We start from the raw sequence: 17,637 nt of genomic DNA, 5'->3' as shown, positions 1-17,637 counted from the left end.
GCATCTCTCCTGCCTTAACTTTTTCTAAAGCCAAACTGATAGTCTTCACACATCCTCAATTTTCTTTTCCATTCTTCTGTATATTATTGTTGTCAGCAATTTGGATGCATGAACTGTTAAGTGCATTGTGCGATAATTCTTGTACTTGTCAGCTCTTCCAGTCTTTGTAATTGTGTGATGATGTTTTTCTGAAAGTCAGATAGTATGTTGCCAAACCCATACATTCTACATACGAATGTGAATAATTGTTTTGTTGCCACTTCCCCCAATGATTTTAGAAATTCTGATGGAATGTTAACTATACCTTCTGCCTTATTTGATCTTAAGTCCTCCAAAACTCTTGTAAATTCTGATTCTAATACTGGGCCCCCTATCTCTTCTAAATTGACTCCTGTGTCGTCTTCTATCCCACCAGGCAAATACCCCCCCTCCCCTCCCCCCCCCCCCCCCCCCACCCCCGAGAGAGGCTTTCACTGTATTCTTTCCACCTATCCACTCTCTCCTCTGCACTCTGCATTTAACAGTGGAATTCCTGTTGCACTCTTAATGTTAACATGCTTACTTTTAATGTCACCAAAATGTTGTTGCTTTTTTTTTCTGCATGCTGACTCTATCCTAATGACAATCATTCCTTTTTTGATTTCTTCACATTTTTCATGCAGCCATTTTGTCATAGCTTTCCTGCACTTTGCACTTCATATTTATTTCATTCCTCAGCGACTTGTATTTCTGTATTCCTGAGTTTCCTGGAACATTTTTGTACTTCCTCCTTTCATCGATCAACTGAAGTTTTTCTTCTGTTAGCCATGGTTTCTTCCCAGTTACCTTCTTTGTACCTATGTTTTTCTTTCCAGCATCTGTGATGGCCCTTTTTAGAGATGTCCATTCCTCTTCAACTGTACTGCCTACTGAGCTATTTCTTATTTCTCCATCTATAGCCTTAGAGAACTTCAAGTGTATTTCATCATTCCTTAGTACTTCCATACCCCACTTCTTTGCATATTGATACTTCCTGATGAATGTCTTTAGCCTACTCTTCATCACTATTATATTGTGATCTGAGTTTATATCTGCTCCAGGGTATGCTTTACAATTCAGTTCCTGATTTTGAATCTCTGTCTGACCATGATGAAATCTAACTGAAACCTTCCCATATCACCTGGCCTTTTCCAAGTATACCTCCTCCTCTTGTGATTCTTGAACAGAGTATTCACTACTATTAGCTTAAATTTATTACAGAACTCAATTAGTCTTTCTTCTATCTCATTCCTTGTCCCAAGTCAGTATTCTCCTGTAACCTTTTCTTCTACTCCTTCCCCTACAACTGCATTCCAATCCCCCATGACAACTAGATTTTCATCTCCCTTCACATACTATATTACCCTTTCAGTATCCTCATATACTTTCTCTATCTCTTCATGTTCAGCTCGCAATGTTGGCATGCATACCTGAACTACCATTGTCGGTGTTGGCTTACTGTCAGTTCTGATAAGAGCAATTCTATCATTGAACTGTTCACAGTAACACACTCTCTGCCCTACCGTCCAACTCATAATGAATACTACTCCTGTTATACCATTTTCTGCTGCTGTTGATATTACCGTATAACTCATCTGACCCGAAATCCTTGTCTTCTTTCCATTTGACTTCACTAATGTCTATTATATATTGATGAGTCTTGCATTTCCCTTTTCAAATTTTTTAGTTGTCCCACCATGTTCAGGCTTCTGATATTCCATGCCCCGACTCATAGAACATTATCCTTTCATTGATTATTCAATCTTTTTCTCATGGTCATCTCCCCCTTTTTAGTGATACTGGCAATAACTTGTGGCAATTCTCCTGAGTCTTCCTTTGTAATGGAACATTTGAAAACAGAATTAAGCATTGATAACATTGGCATTGAGTACCCATAAGCATTTTTATTAGTTAGGGACTGAATACTAACTTTGGTGCCACTAACAGCCTGGGTTTTGTGAAATAGAATTTGACAATATTGTGCTGTGGTAGTCATTGAAAGCTTCATGCTTTGCTCTCTCAATAGTCAAACACATTGCATTCAGCATCTCTCTATCCACTCCCCTACATTTTGTTTTACACCTATCATGCAGTAATCTCTGTTTCTTTAGAAGATTCTTTACAGTGAGTATATACCATGGATGTTCACTCCCATTATTAACTGTTCTATTGGGTACATACCTATCCAGTACATCGTAAACTAGTCTTTTAAGCGTGAGCCATAGTTCCTCTACATGCTTGTGCCCTATGCTGAAAATTTTAAATTAATCATTGAGATATGACACTACTGATTGTTTTATCTAGTTTACTGAACATACATATCTTTGTGCTTCTTTTAGTTGCCCTTTTTACTCTGCCACAACCGTACCATGGTCACAGATACCAGTTTCAATGTGAACACCCTTCAAGAGGTCAGGTCTGTCTGTTGCCATTGGATCCAGTATATTTCCGTCATGAGTGGGATTCTAAACTATTTGTTCTAGGTAGTTATCAGAGAAGGCATTTAGTAATGTTCCACAGGATGTCTTATCATGCCCACCACTAACAGAAGTGTAATTTTCCCCATTGATCATTGGATGAATAAAGTCTCAACTGATGATTAAATCACAACTGAGGAATTTACGTATGAGGAAACAAAGGTTTTCTCTGAAATTTTCAGTTACATCAGGAGATGAGTTTGATGGACAATAGAAGGATCTAATTACCATTTTATGCCCACCCCTGATACTGAGTCTTGCACAGATAATCTCTCATGCAGCTTCAATTTCTATCTCAGTGGATTTGTGTTTCTTGTCTACTGTAACAAATATACTACCTCCATTTCTTATTAGCCTCTCTTTTCAACATGCACTTAAATTTCCCACAAAAATCTCACTGCTAACCAGGTCTGGGAACAGAGCTGCAAATGGTGAGCTTCGTTGAAACTCCACATGGAAGGCTGCTCTTCTTAAACTGCTCTGCCAGTCCTTGGAATGATCCAAGTATGACCTTGGAGCCCAGATGATGCCTGTCATCTGTTGTTCTGTTCTATCATCTGTTTGTTCCAACCTGCACCACAATCTGCAGTTGGTTGCACACTATCCCCTCAGTGGCTACTGGAATAGCCTCTTCAACCTGTTTAATGAGGCCTTCAGGCTTACACATTGAGTCCTCCTGTTGTTCTTTTTTGTCTCTTGATGCCATTTCCTTCAGTGTTACCATCATTTTCTGCATGTTTGAACTTCCAATGATCAGTAGACCCCTGCCCTTTCGTGTTTGCCTCCTCTTTATATCAGATGAAACAGATTTCTCCAAAACAGTTAAAGTGAGTCCCACTGGCTCAATTTCAGTTTGATTGAAGGTAGCACCTTGAACTTGTTGATTAGGTGGATCGTTATAATACCCTGAGTCCTCCCTGGTAAGTGTACACCATGAACAGGATGCCTAGATGTACCATAAAAATGCAACTCATCAGTTGGATGAGTAATGACAGATCCCATACTTTCTGCTGAGAAGACAGGATCCACAGGCAAGGATAGTACTTGAGGTACCATTGACACTGATACCACAAGTACATGGCTCACGGGAGCTCTTCCAACATACTGATTTGCATTGGCTGTCAACGTTTTGACAGGAACTCGTCCCGTGTTCGAGTACAGCATTCTCAGTGGGGCTGCATTTTGGTTGGTGCAATATATTACAGGGCAGTGAACAAATAACTTTAAACTAAGCATGCTGAAAATCTTTTAATCAGCTGAGCTAAAAAAATTACTAATTTCCTCTGAAATCTGAAGCAAATACACAAAATAAGCTTTCTCTTAAGGCAACAGAAAAATCTGTGGTAAAAATTACTAGTTTCCTAAAACTTTTTGAGGTTAATTATAGTTGTTAGCAAACTCAAAAATACAATTAATTTATGATAAAAATAGATTTATAAACTCCTCTTTAAGGGAAAACAAGATGTAACACAATATGTTAGTTACTATATCTGCTACTGTAACTAGATCACAGATGCCAGTTTACTACAAATTAGGTCATGCACAGGACAACAGTAACTTCCGAAATTCTAAAAAATGCACATTTAATTGCATTGAAATTACAACAAAGTTCAGCATGATATATTTTTTGGCAGTAACTGTGAATCACAGTCTGTACCAATAAACTAAAGAAAATACAGGTATGTAAATGTCCAAAAATTCTCAAAAATAACATATTTCTCATGTAATTATACAGTTAAATTAGAGTATGGCTGTTTTGCAAGAGGACATGCCTACTGATCTCAAAAATTTTAAAAGAGCACAAATAAGTGTAACCTTACAATTGACAATAACAATACAGGGTGTCCCCATAAGAGCATGCAAAAATGTAACAGAACATAGTGAGTGCTTCACTGAACAATTTGAGGTAGGGAATCTGGGGTTGGAGAAGCCAGCTTAAGAAGATATGGAATTAAACTTGTCTACCACTTTGTCTAGCATTATTGTTTTCCATCTTATTTACAACTAACATGTGCACAGGTTAGCACGTACTGTGCTATTTATTTACATGTATGTTCTTTATTTCCTGCAAGGAAACAAGGAGATGAGCCTGATTACTGGGAAGTCATAATGAGTTTTTGTTTGATTTGCTTGTCCATAAGGTGGCTCTGTTGTATTGTATTTACATTGTCCCTTTGGCTTTTCATGAGAGGATCTCGATACCACATGATGGTGCATCGCCTCGCTTCAGCGTGGATGACTGCGACCATCCCAATGCTGTACTTCCTGGGCGGTGGATTGGAAAGGGAGGTCCTGTTCCATGGCCTGTGAGGTCACTTGACCTGAATCCCTTTGATTATTTCCAATGGCGATATCTAAAGTCTCCTGTGAATGAGACTCCAGTGGATACAGAGATGGAATTAGTCACCAGAAATCTAGCTGTCTGTGATGTGATTCGAAATGCACCAGGGATATATGTCAGGGTGCATCAGAATCTTGTTCATTGAAGTCATGTTTGCACTGAGGTTGGTGAACATCAGATTCAGCATATTTTGTAAGATACTGTACAAATTTTGTCAGTGATGGTATTTGCAGTTATCTGAAAGTAATGTAAATAAAAAAGTACAGAGTAAGGTTATTTTATTCCTATTATGTCTTTAAGTTGGCTTCTCTGACCCCAGGTTCCCACCTCATATTGTTCAGTGGAGCACCCTCTATGCCCTGTTAAGTGATAAATCAATGAAAGATTATGCAAAAGTAATGTGAACAGTAAAATTTACAAACCTAGAATTTGAAGTTGACACAGAATCTTGCACATGCGCTCTCACACAGAGGAAAATTCTGAAGTCACCTTGCACATATAAATAAATGTGCAAATTGCTCGAATTTTTTACTTAGCTATTTCTGTACCAACTTCTGTATTGCCATTCTGAAGAATAACACTGTAGTGTGAACTTATTTCAGCCAAAATGACAAAAACGTGCAGTACCAACAAAGTATGACTTCTGTTGCAGAAATCAAAGGTTATGATGATATTAAACACTGGAAAGTCCAGGATGGAATAAAGACAGTATTAAAAGGATAGATTGCTACTCACTATATAGGGAAGATGCTGAGACACAGACAGGCATAACAAAAATACTGTTAAACAAATAATCTTTTAGCCAAAAAGTGTTCTTCTCAACTAGATAAAACACACACACACACACACACACACACACACACACACACACACACACACACACACACACACACACATTATTCACACAAACATAACTCACACATAAGAGGTGCTATCCAAAATTTTTGGGCCTGTTGCAGCCATCTGTTGAAAACCTTACCTTTGGGCTAATTGTCACCATCACCCTCAAAGTAGTTCCCATGAGCATGCACACACCGGTCCCAGCGCTTCTGCCAATTGTCAAACGTTTTGTGGAAGTCCCATTCTTTGAGAGTGTTTATCATCACCAGCGATGCTTCCTGAATCCTCTCTAGAGTGTTGAACTGACAGCCTTTCAACTTGACTTTCAGTTTTTGGAATAGTGCAAAGTCACAAGGTGCCAAATCTGGCGATTACAGTGGGTGGGGTACAACCACCATGTTGTTTTTTGGCAAAAAGGTCCTGGTGAGCAAGGACATGTGACAGGATGCACTGTCATGATGCAGCAGCCAGTTCCCTTGACACCAAAGTATGGGCCGTCATCGCCGCACATTTTCACGGAGCCATCGCAAAATGTCACAGTAGTGTGTGCAATTCACTGTTTGGTTGGGTGGGATGAATTCTTCGTGCACAATTCCCTTGGTATCAAAGAAAACGATGATCATGCTCTTCACTTTGCTCTTGACCCGTCTTGCATTTTTGGATCGTGGAGAGCCAGGTCTCTTCCACTGGGACGATTGTTGCTTTGTCTCTGGGTCATAACCATAAATCCAGCTCTTGTCATTGGTGATAACCCATGACAAGAAGGTTGGATCATTAGATGTGGTCTGACAAATGTCCGTGCACAGTTCAACATCCTGTGCCTTCGGATCGGCAGTCAAGACCCTTAGCACTAATTTTGTGGCGACACGATGCATGCCCCATTCATCAGTCAACATTTGTTGACATGTCCCATAACCAATACCAACTTGATGTGCTAGGTCTTGAATGGTTCAACATCAGTCCACACAAACCAATTGTTGAAGTTTTGCAACAGTGTCTGGCGTTGTGCGGCTAACGGGCCTTCCAGTGTGAGCATTGTCTTTGATGAAACTTCCTGGAGATTAAAACTGTGTGCCCGACCAAGACTCGGTCAGGCACACAGTTTTAATCTGCCAGGAAGTTTCATATCAGCGCACACTCCACTGCATAGTGAAAATCTCATTCTGGATCATCTTCGATGTCTGTATGGTGCCCTGAATCGAGCATGCCACTCAAACATATGCATACGGCTCATGCTCTGTCCCTGAAACACTTGTTGAATCATTGCAAGGGTTTCCTTAGGAATTTTTCTGAGATTCGCACTGAATTTGATACACCCACACTGTTCTGTGTGCGGATCCATTGTAAAATTGCCACACATCAAACACAGAGTATTACGGAAATTGCTGTGGACATGCAACATGTCCTCTCAGCTGAGTGCCACTCCGCATGCTGACTCATCAGTTACGCAACTCTCGCCACCTAGCAGTGCAAAGAGCTACTACTCCTACTTTCCAGATGGCAGTGTCAGTCCTGAAAATTTTGAATTCCACCTCATATAAAAGCACTATCTCTATCTGCCAAGGTCAGACTGAGAGCAACCACACGATGGGAGAAGCAATCTGGCTGGTGCCGACAAGGAAGAGGCTGGGGCAGGGAGGGGAAGGGATAGCACAATAGGGGAGGGGGACAGTAAACTGCTGCTTGTGGGAGCATACAATGACATGGTGGGGAGAGGGTAGGGCAGACAGGTCATGTTGGAATGTTAGATAGTGGGCTGCTGGGGGGAGGGAGGGAGGCAAAGGAATGGAAAAGGAGAGAAGTTGTAGAATTTTGGAACACGTATTATGTTCGAGTATAATGTCTTTTCTGGAGACTAGAAATCTACTCTGTAGGAATCAGCATGGGTTTTGAAAAAGACGGTCGTGTGAAACCCAGCTCGCGCTATTCGTCCACGAGACTCCGAGCGCCTTAGACACGGGTTTACAGGTAGATGCCGTGTTTCTTGACTTCCGCAAGGCGTTTGACACAGTTCCCCACAGTCGTTTAATGAACAAAGTAAGAGCATACGGACTATCAGATCAATTGTGTGATTGGATTGAGGAGTTCCTAGATAACAGAACGCAGCATGTCATTCTCAATGGAGAGAAGTCTTCCGAAGTAAGAGTGATTTCAGGTGTGCCGCAGGGTAGTGTCATAGGACCGTTGCTATTCACAATATACATAAATGACCTGGTGGATGACATCGGAAGCTCACTGAGGCTTTTTGCAGATGATGCTGTGGTGTATCGAGAGGTTGCAACAATGGAAAATTGCACTGAAATGCAGGAGGATCTGCAGCGAATTGACGCATGGTGCACGGAATGGCAATTGAATCTCAATGTAGACAAGTGTAATGTGATGCGAATACATAGAAAGATAGGTCCCTTTTCATTTAGCTACAAAATAGAAGGTCAGCAACTGGAAGCAGTTAATTCCATAAATTATCTGGGAGTACTCATTAGGAGTGATTTAAAATGGAATGATCATATAAAGTTGATCGTCGGTAAAGCAGATGCCAGACTGAGATTCATTGGAAGAATCCTAAGGAAATGCAATCCGACAACAAAGGAAGTAGGTTACAGTACGCTTGTTCGCCCAATGCTTGAATACTGCTCAGCAGTGTGGGGTCCGCACCAGGTAGGGTTGATAGAAGAGATAGAGAAGATCCAACGGAGAGCAGCGCGCTTCGTTACAAGATCATTTAGTAATTGCGAAAGCGTTACGGAGATGATAGATAAACTCCAGTGGAAGACTCTGCAGGAGAGACGCTCAGTAGCTCGGTACGGGCTTTTGTTAAAGTTTCAAGAACATACCTTCACCGAAGAGTCAAGCAGTATATTGCTCCCTCCTACGTATATCTCGCGAAGAGACCATGAGGATAAAATCAGAGAGATTAGAGCCCACACAGAAGCATACCGACAATCCTTCTTTCCATGTACAATACGAGACTGGAATAGAAGGGAGAACCGATAGAGGTACTCAGGGTACCCTCCGCCACACACCGTCAGGTGGCTTGCGGAGTATGGATGTAGATGTAGATATAGACTATGGGTGCGTTGTGTTGTGGAATAGAAGGCTATGTAGTGCTGGAGTGGGGACAGGGAAGGGGATAGGTCTGTGAAGGACAGTGACTAGCGAAGGTTGAGCCTAGGGGAGCTATGGGAACTTAACGTAGAATATATTGCAGGGAGAGATCCCACCTGTGCGATTCAGAGAAGCTGGTGTTGGCAGGAAGGATCCAGATGGCACAGCTCATGAAGCAGTCATTGAAGTGAAGAATGTTATGTTTGGACAGCATGCTTACTAATTGGCTGGTCCTGCTGTTTCTTGCCCACATTTTGTCAGTGACCCTGAATACAGACAGATAACGTGTTTGTTATCATTCCCAGTTAGAACATGGCACAGGAATTGCAGCTTAGTTTGTGACTGCTTTCACAGGTAGCCCTGCCTTTGGTTGAATAGGTAATGCTTGTGACCGGACTGGAGTAGGTGATAATGGTGGGAAGGTGTGTGGATCAGGTCTTGCATTTAGGTCTGTTGCAGTGGTGTGAGCCATGAGGCAAGAGGTGTGGGCACAGGGGTGGAATAGGAATGGAAGAGGATGTTGTGTATGTTTGGTAGTCAGTGGAATACTACTGTGGGAGGGGTGAGAAAGATACTGGTTAGAAAATTCCTCATTTCAGGGTACAACGAGAGGTAGTTAAAACTGTGGTGGAAAAAGTGATTCACTTGCTTCAGACCTGTGTGGTACTGAATCACGAGGGGAGTGCTCCTGTCTGGTTGGATGACAGGACTTTGGCTTGAGAAGGCCTCAGTGAGGCCCTTGATATATTTCGAGAAGGACTGCTTGACACTACAAATGCGATGGCCACACGTGGCTAGGCTGTGTGGAAGGAACTTCTTGGAATGGAATGGGTGGCAGCTCTCCAAGTGGACTTATTGCTGGTAGTTGGTGGGTTTGATAAGGACAGAGTTACTGAAGTAGCCATTTTTGAGATGGAGGTGAACATTGAGAAGGTTGTCTGTTGATTGAGGAAGATCAGGTGAAATGAATGGACAATAATGTGTTGAGGTTCTGCAGGAATGTGGATGGGGTGTCCTCACCCATGATCCAGATCACGAAGATGTCATTGATAAATCTGCACCAGCTGAGGGATATGAGATTTTTGGTGCTTCAGAAGGATTCCTCTAGATGACGCATGAATAATTCAGCAGAGGATGGTGCCATGCAGGTGGCCATTGCCACATCACAATTTGTTTGTAGACGATCCATTCAAAGATGAAATAATTGTGGGTGAGGGTGCAGTTGATCATGGTGACAAGGAAGGAGGTTGTGGGTTGGAATCTGTTGGCTGTAGGGGAAGGTAGTGTTCAGTAGCGGCAAGGCCATGGGCATTATGAATGTTAGTGTAAATGGAGGTGCATTAATAATGATGAACATGGCACCATGTGATAAAGCAAGAGTAACTGTGGAGAGTCAGTGGAGTAAATGTGCGGTATCTTTTATATAGGAGGGTAGGTTGTGGTAATAGGCTAAAAGTTTTAGTCTGGAAGAGCAGAGATTCTCTCAGTGAGGGCACAGTAACTGGTCACAATGTGACGTCCTGGGAAGTTGGGTTTATGGATTTCAGGAAACATGTAGAAGGTAGGGGACTGGTCACAATGTGATGTCCTGGGAAGTTGGGTTTATGGATTTCAGGAAACATGTAGAAGGTAGGAGTGAGGGAGGGAGGTGGTAGGAGTGAGGAGTGAGACAGAACCAGGGGAGAGGTTCTGGGATGGGCCTAACAATTTGAAGAGAGACCACAGATTGTGTTGGATTTATGAAATGGTGTCTCTATGGCAGGGTTTGCAGATGGACAGATCTAACGGCTGGCAGGTAATCCTTGCAGTTCAAAATCATTGTGGTGACTGTTTCAGCAGGTAGGATTATAAAGTTGGTATCAGTTTTTAGGTGGTAGATTGCAGTTCTTTTTGCAGATGTAGGGTTAGCTTGCATGTTGAAGGATTTGAGGAATGATTGTGGGGAAAGGTTCGAGGTTAAGAAATTCTGGAAAGTTACCAGGAGGCGATTTGGCAACAGTGGGGATGGTTCATGGTTGGCTGAAGGAATGAACTGAGTCACCCAGGTTTCAGCATTGGGTTTGGGTCGAGTCTGATGGGTGGGGTTGGTGGTGAAAGTTTGCATTTTAGGGACCAAGAGAAGGAGAGAAGGCCTTTAACAAGTCCAACAAGAATGAATTTGGAAGTGGGGCAAAAGGTAATTTCTTTGGAAGTGGTTGGTGGTAGGAAAGGTTCATGACTGTGTTTTGGGTCTGTTTAAGTTCTCAATTGTGTATGGTGTTTGGAAGGAGTTTTTGAGGGTGTGGTAAATATGGTTGGTATGCAAGGCAGGGTTTGTCAACTATGAGGGGATGTGGAGAAAATCTGGAAGCTGTGGTAGGTACTAGTAGTCCAAGACAGAAGTAACAGGGGAATAGGTTGGAGAGTTTTTTGAAGTGTGTTGTACATGCTGTTCAGTGTGAGAGAAGGGATACAGAAATTTGGAACTGCACAGTAGAAGAATTTTGCAGATGGTGACGAAGTACTGCAAGCAGATCTGGGCCATGTTTTACGTGGTTTTGCAGGACTAGGTTGGTGAGGTTTAAGGATTGTCAGAATTTGAACAGATGGAGGTCATTGTGGGAGTGGTTGCAGCTGAGGTGGATAGTTTCATTGTAAAGCCATTTGTTGGTATTCCATGATTCAAGCAACAACAAATGAACAGTATGTGAGACTGCGGTCAGCCAGATATTTATGAAGAAAGGGGACAACAAATGTGAGTACATAAGATGAGTTTAGTATGTGTGAACTGGAACAAGAGAAGAGAAAGAGTAAGGGTGGGGATCAGGTTGGTAGAATGTGGTACAAGTTCATGTAGCACAGGAAGGTATGAAAAATAACATGCGAAAATATGTGAGAGTGATGTAGGAAAAGAGATCAAATTAAAAGTGTAGGATTAATGACATCGGTGGGAGTAATGTGGGACATGAGATGCTGCACCAATAACCAGCACAGTCATGTAGCCACGTGTTGTGCATGGATGAGATCGTTGATACAGTGTGGCTTATAAGTCAGAGTATGTGGTACTCTTTGGTAGGTGACATGTTAAACAGAAAAGAAGAAAAAAAAGGACAGGCACTGAGTAAAGTAATTTGCTAGAAAATAATAGCAAAGGAAAACAACACAGTGTTATGGGTTGGAAGAAAAACCATTCAGCAAAATCAAACAGTGGAAAGTCCAGAATGATATTAGCTGTTTATCTGTACATGAAATCTGGCACAGGACAAGTCTTCTCCCAGGGAGAAAATTATGATCTGTTGTTGTTGTACAGTTTATTGTTGGCTCTTGATAAATTTTTTTCAGAATACATACAGGTTTCTCAGCATTTCAGTAATTAATTGCTTGTCAATTGTGAATTGTTAAATGATGACAGTTATCAATCTCACAACATTTATTGTTCCTGTGGACTGAGAAACTGTAGTAAAGATTTAATGTTCCATTGTAGGTTAAGTTATATTCCACAGTACAGTAAAAATTGTCATAATTGTGCATCTATTGTTACTTTGCTGTGGATTAACTAAAGTTACATTCGGTGAAGGGTTATCTCATGAGTAAAACATATATGCAGTAAAAAATCACTAGAGTTACCATATTTTATTGTTCTTAGGTCACTCTATTAATTACTTTGGATTTATTAATTCAATTTACTGTCCATCTGCTTAACAGTAAATAAAACTTGTAAATTATGAAAGACTGAAACAGCTTAATTTTCCTCTCAAATGTGTATATTTTTAATTGTTTGCAACATTTCCATTTACCAAGTGAGAGATGATTTTTTCTCAAAGCATTTTATTATTACTATTATTTAATGGCATGCAGAATTGTTAGATTTGTAGTGATGTTTGTGTTCAATTTACTACACAGAATGTGCAGGGTGTTCAGTGAAGGAGTCCTTGATTTCAGAATTAAATATTTCAAAAACTAATATCAATAGACAAATACAACAGATGATACATTTATTATGAAAGCTGTAGATTTTTTTACATAAGTTTTGAAACAGTCCAAAAAGCTACTGATAGATGGTGCTGTACGCTGTGCAGCATAAGTAAACATGTCCTCTGCGCGCAGTCTTTACAATCGCATCACAATCGCTTTGAAATGTCCATCATTTGTAGTATGGAGGTGGTACAAACAAACAGTGAAATTTGCGATCACATCCTGTAGTATCTCAATGGAAATGGATTCAGATGACACATAGATTGCCAATTAGAGCTCATCCAGGATGGTGGGACAGCTCCGGTAGACAGTGTCTTTCGATGTGTACCACATAAACTAGTCACAAGGAGCCCCATCAGGGGAATATGGAGGCTAATCCATTAATCCATCCCTGCACCAGTAAAATTGCAATATACCAATGCAATGACTCTATTTGCAAAGTATTCATCAAAAAAGTGAAACACTTGTTTGGTGTGAAATGGTCTACCTCCATTTTGCATGAACCACTCTGTGCCTGTCCAATCCTTCAAAGCTAACAGTGGAGTGACAAATTGCTCCAAAATTGCAGTATAATGTTCACCAGTGATAATTTCTTGTTTGCAAAAAGAGACAATGGTGTCTCTGCTGCATACTGCAGCCCAAACAGTAACTTTTGGAGATTACAGTGGTTTAACTTCACACAAATGAAATTTTTCGAACTCCAAAATTGTCAATTTTGTTTTCTCACAACTCAGTTCAGGTGGCAATGTGCTTCATCTGTGAACTAGATTCAGCCAACATAAAATATGTGATCATCAATCATGGTGCAAATCTGCTTTACGGAGTTGTTCCTTTGACACACAGCGCATACAGGTATGGCCTGGTTGTCATCACCTTAATTTCCCCTTTATCCTGCATCAGACCAGGATGGAACATTAATGGTACTACTCCACTTCCCCCTGACTTACCACCATTCTTCTTTTATAACAGCTTTGTTCCAGTCCAGATTCCTTCTTAAACTAGTCTTTATTGAGCCAGTATGTCTTGCTCTTCTCTATGTTGTTCTCAAATTTGGCCTCTGTCATTCATTTTGGTGTTCTTCCATCCTCCATTCTCTTTTCATCTCCAAACCATTTTAATCTGTTCTTTTCAATTCTCTCATTCAGCTTTTCTACTTGAATTTAGTTTCTAATATCTTCATTTTTCACTATGTCTCTCCTTGTTTTCCCTAATGTACTTTTCATTACCTTGGATTCTACTCTCCTCTCTTCTTGCGACTGTCAAGGTCTCTGATGTGTATGTCAGTATAGCTGCCAAGTACATGTACAATATTTCCTTACACTTCAGAGGCACCTCTCTTCCCCAGACTCATCCTTTCACAGACTTGTAACACGTATTGCTCAATTGTAGATTTTTGTTAACTTCTACTTCCATTCTTGAATTTTACATTTCACATTTACATTTATTCACATTTACATTCACAGGGATTATATTTGAATTTTACATTACCTGGGCATTTAAAGTTAACCAGCATTTCAATATCCTGCCCTTTAATGTTAAGTTTGTCCCTTGTCTTTTCTCCTCTGATTTCTGTTATAGTTTTCCTTTCCTATACATGGTACTTCATTCCATATCTCTTGATTTTTTCCATTTAATATGTCTGTCTGTTCTTGTACCTCCTTACTGTTGGTTCTATGAACCACAATATCATCAGGAAATAGCAAAAAGGTATGGCCTGATGGCTTTTGATTTTGAATCTAAACACGTGTGGGCTCTATCTGAGTATTTTCTGCAACCTGGAACACTTCAAACCAGTCTTTGCTGCAATTGTTCTGATGGATTTCCTTGGATTTGGCCGAATAATTCCAGAAGCCTTGGTGACATTTCCAAGTAACTACAATTTGCCTGGGGCCAAAATTCCTTGCTAGATCATTAGCCACACTCTCTATCTATTGGAATGTGATGAAGAGCTTATGAATGGTTTCTGCAGAGCTTGTGAATAGTTTCTGCATTGGGCCCTTTTAGAACATTAAATCGTGTTTGACCACTGCACCTTTTTGCCATAGGACTGTCCTCTGCCAGAAAAACTCATTATTCAATGGATGATTTCAGGCTCTTCTTTTGATGCACTAAGCTTCTTTCATGTTTCAGTGGTGGAACTGAACATTCCAAGCTATGGTGCACCATTTATAGGCACTACGTATTGTGATTCCAGTATCATCTGTTAGTAGATTTTCAGACTATTTCAAAACTTTTGTATAAAATTCTTACCACTTTAAGAATAAACATCCTGTTTGTTGTAGTCATCTATCAGTCTCATTTGTATAAATATTTAATTTTGAAACCAGAGACTCCTTCACTGGACATCCTGACCACGAAGAATGAGATGGGAGGCGCAGTTATAAGCCATATTGTTACAGTGACCTTTTAGCAGACTTATATTGAGACAGGAGGAGTTCAAAAGTAAATGCCAAAATAAAAACTGATTTAGACATTTAGCTTTTGTCAGTAGATTCTTAGCTGTATTATCTCATGTGATTTTTTATTGGTGAAGAGTATAGAATGTTTATCTCATTTCTTTGTCACAGTTGCAATCAGTACAATTATTATAATCAATAATCAATTATTGGTGTTATTCCAGTTGGTCAGCCAAGTTTTTGTCCCAATTTTTGCACAATATTTAGATGAGTGACCCAGCCACCTTCTTCAGGTGCTGCGGGGTTTTGTGCTGTTATGTGTAGTCACTGTCTAGGTGAAGGCCAGGCAGCCAGTACATTTAACAACACAACTCACAGCACCTGAAGAATATGACTGGGTTGGTCATGGAAATAACGCACATAAAATGGAAACAGTGACTCAGTTGAACACCCAAATGAACACCATTAATCTATTGTACCAATAAAACCTGAGAGATCACTCTTTGAGAGACATTGCAGAGTGAACCTTGATACTGCAGTTGATTAAGAATGAACTCATAATTTTCTTATGGCAGGTACTTCTAAAAATTGGTTCTTAGTGGTAAATTGGTCAGTTCAAGATCAGAAATGAAGCACAAGTCTCCAGCTATATGTTTTGATCACTAGTACTTTTAATTCTTTCTTATACATAAAGAATCTTTTATTTTGGTTAAAAAAGGCTTTATTTGTTGTGCATATTGAAATACCTAAGCCACAAAAAGCATCTCTGAAGATAAAAATGTAATTATCAGTACATATTTGTTTAATGCACAGCTATATTTCATTAGTGCAAGGAAGTTTCATGTCATGTTAAAGTCTTTTTTTGTTTTCTTCATTACAGAATAGAGGAAGCTGTATGTTCAAAGAGACACTGTGATGAGCAAGACTGTGTACGAAAGTTGAAAACAGATTTAGCATTTAAAATGCTAAGCAGTGGCCGTTCAGATCTTATTCCTCATGCTTTGCAGCTTTTGCCAGCAAATAAAGTAAGTCTTCACACTGAGAACTAACTGGGTATTTATCTCAACCATAAATACAATTTATATGTTCAACATAATGTAAGCAGTGCATTATCACCAAGGAACATCTATGTATAATTTGTCTGTAGTTCAGAGGCAGTGCAAATAATCAGAGTATTCACATTGCACACATAAAATGTAGCGGACAATTCACTGTCCACTTCACACCCCTCCAAGTGTCAATGATATCCGGGGTTTAAACGTATGCAATGCCCGAAACAAATTGTAACTTTAGGCTTACTTGGTGGCACAGGCTGTGGCAGCGGAAGACTGGGTGTTCCCAGTATCCTTGTGGAATAACCATATATCTAGGTATTAGCTGCTGTCTCTGTACTGGTCTAAGTCGCAATTGGGGTGAACGCAGGCTTGAGTCTGTTGTGAATATTTTGATGAACGAGCTGTTGATATCAACACCAAATTTTTTGTCATGGCATGCCAGTGCCATGTATGGACATTCATATGGTGGTTGGAGAGGTTTGTGAAAGGCATTGTGTGACATAGAAACCTGTTCACATGATTGTAAGTTGCAGTAAACAAATAATCTCTGGGTAGCACCAGGTGAAGATGTTGCACCAATCCAAAGGCTTCAATAGCACTGTTTGATATGTTGTAAAGAACTTTAGCAGTAGTTCAAGAATTTGTCCATGCACTAATTCAATTGTTGTTACATTAAGATCTCCTTTGAAAGCTGCCGTTGGCCTAGTAGCCTGTCAGTCCAGTGCTGTGTGGCATGGCATGGCAGACTGATAGTGCTTAAAGAGATGTGACTCAATTTTTTTGCCATGATAGGTAATGATGCAGAGAGGAGTGCTGAAGCACGGCATCTACTCATGAAAGAAGGTTGTAGGTGCAGCTGCTGCCATTGCATTTTTTATAAATTAGATTTCAGATCAATGACAGAAATGGTGATTGTCAGGCAGTGTTAGTACCCTTTTGCTGGTGGTAAAGGTCCAGTGATGTCAATGTGGACATGCTCAAAACATTGACTTGGTGGGATGAAAGTACCAAGCAGAGCTGTATCAAGCTGAATTATTTTGTTGTACTGGCAAGTGTTGCACTCCCAAACAAATGCCTTGCCATCATTCTCAGTGTTTGTCCAAACAAAGTCCTTCTTCACATGTCATACAGTAGCCCATACTCCTGAGTGAGAGAAACTGTGAAGAGAGAAACATGTTTGTTTGCAAAAATCTACCTTAATGCAAGGTTGCACTTGTGGCATTGATACATTGCAGTATCACCACGTTGAAGTTCAATATTTTAATACATTGGAACTGTAATTTTCAATGCATGCCTTCAATTTGCTGTTTCCTTCCTAAACATTGGCAAGTGCTACGAAGTCAAGTTCATTCGCCGTGGACTTACTGTAAGATAGTACATCTGCTGGCACATTGGCTCACCATCAACATGTTAAATATCCATAGAAAATTGCACAATGAAGTCAAACTGCT

General features: G+C 40.3%; 1 protein-coding gene across 4 annotated transcripts in view; it reads left to right on the top strand.

Annotated features, from left to right (window-relative positions):
* Positions 1-17,637, top strand: part of LOC126354385 (ankyrin repeat and BTB/POZ domain-containing protein 2) — a 592,792-nt gene that overhangs the window by 515,337 nt on the left and 59,818 nt on the right. For all 4 annotated transcript variants that reach the window (XM_050003989.1, XM_050003988.1, XM_050003986.1 and 1 more), the window contains one exon: positions 16,012-16,156. In XM_050003989.1, coding sequence (XP_049859946.1) covers positions 16,012-16,156 — 145 coding nt within the window. The remainder of the gene's footprint in view (positions 1-16,011; positions 16,157-17,637) is intronic.

Source organism: Schistocerca gregaria, chromosome 3 (assembly GCF_023897955.1).
Source record: "Schistocerca gregaria isolate iqSchGreg1 chromosome 3, iqSchGreg1.2, whole genome shotgun sequence".
Lineage (NCBI taxonomy): Eukaryota > Metazoa > Arthropoda > Insecta > Orthoptera > Acrididae > Schistocerca > Schistocerca gregaria.
Note: the sequence above shows the minus strand (reverse complement) of the source record. Positions and strands in the feature narration are given on the sequence as shown.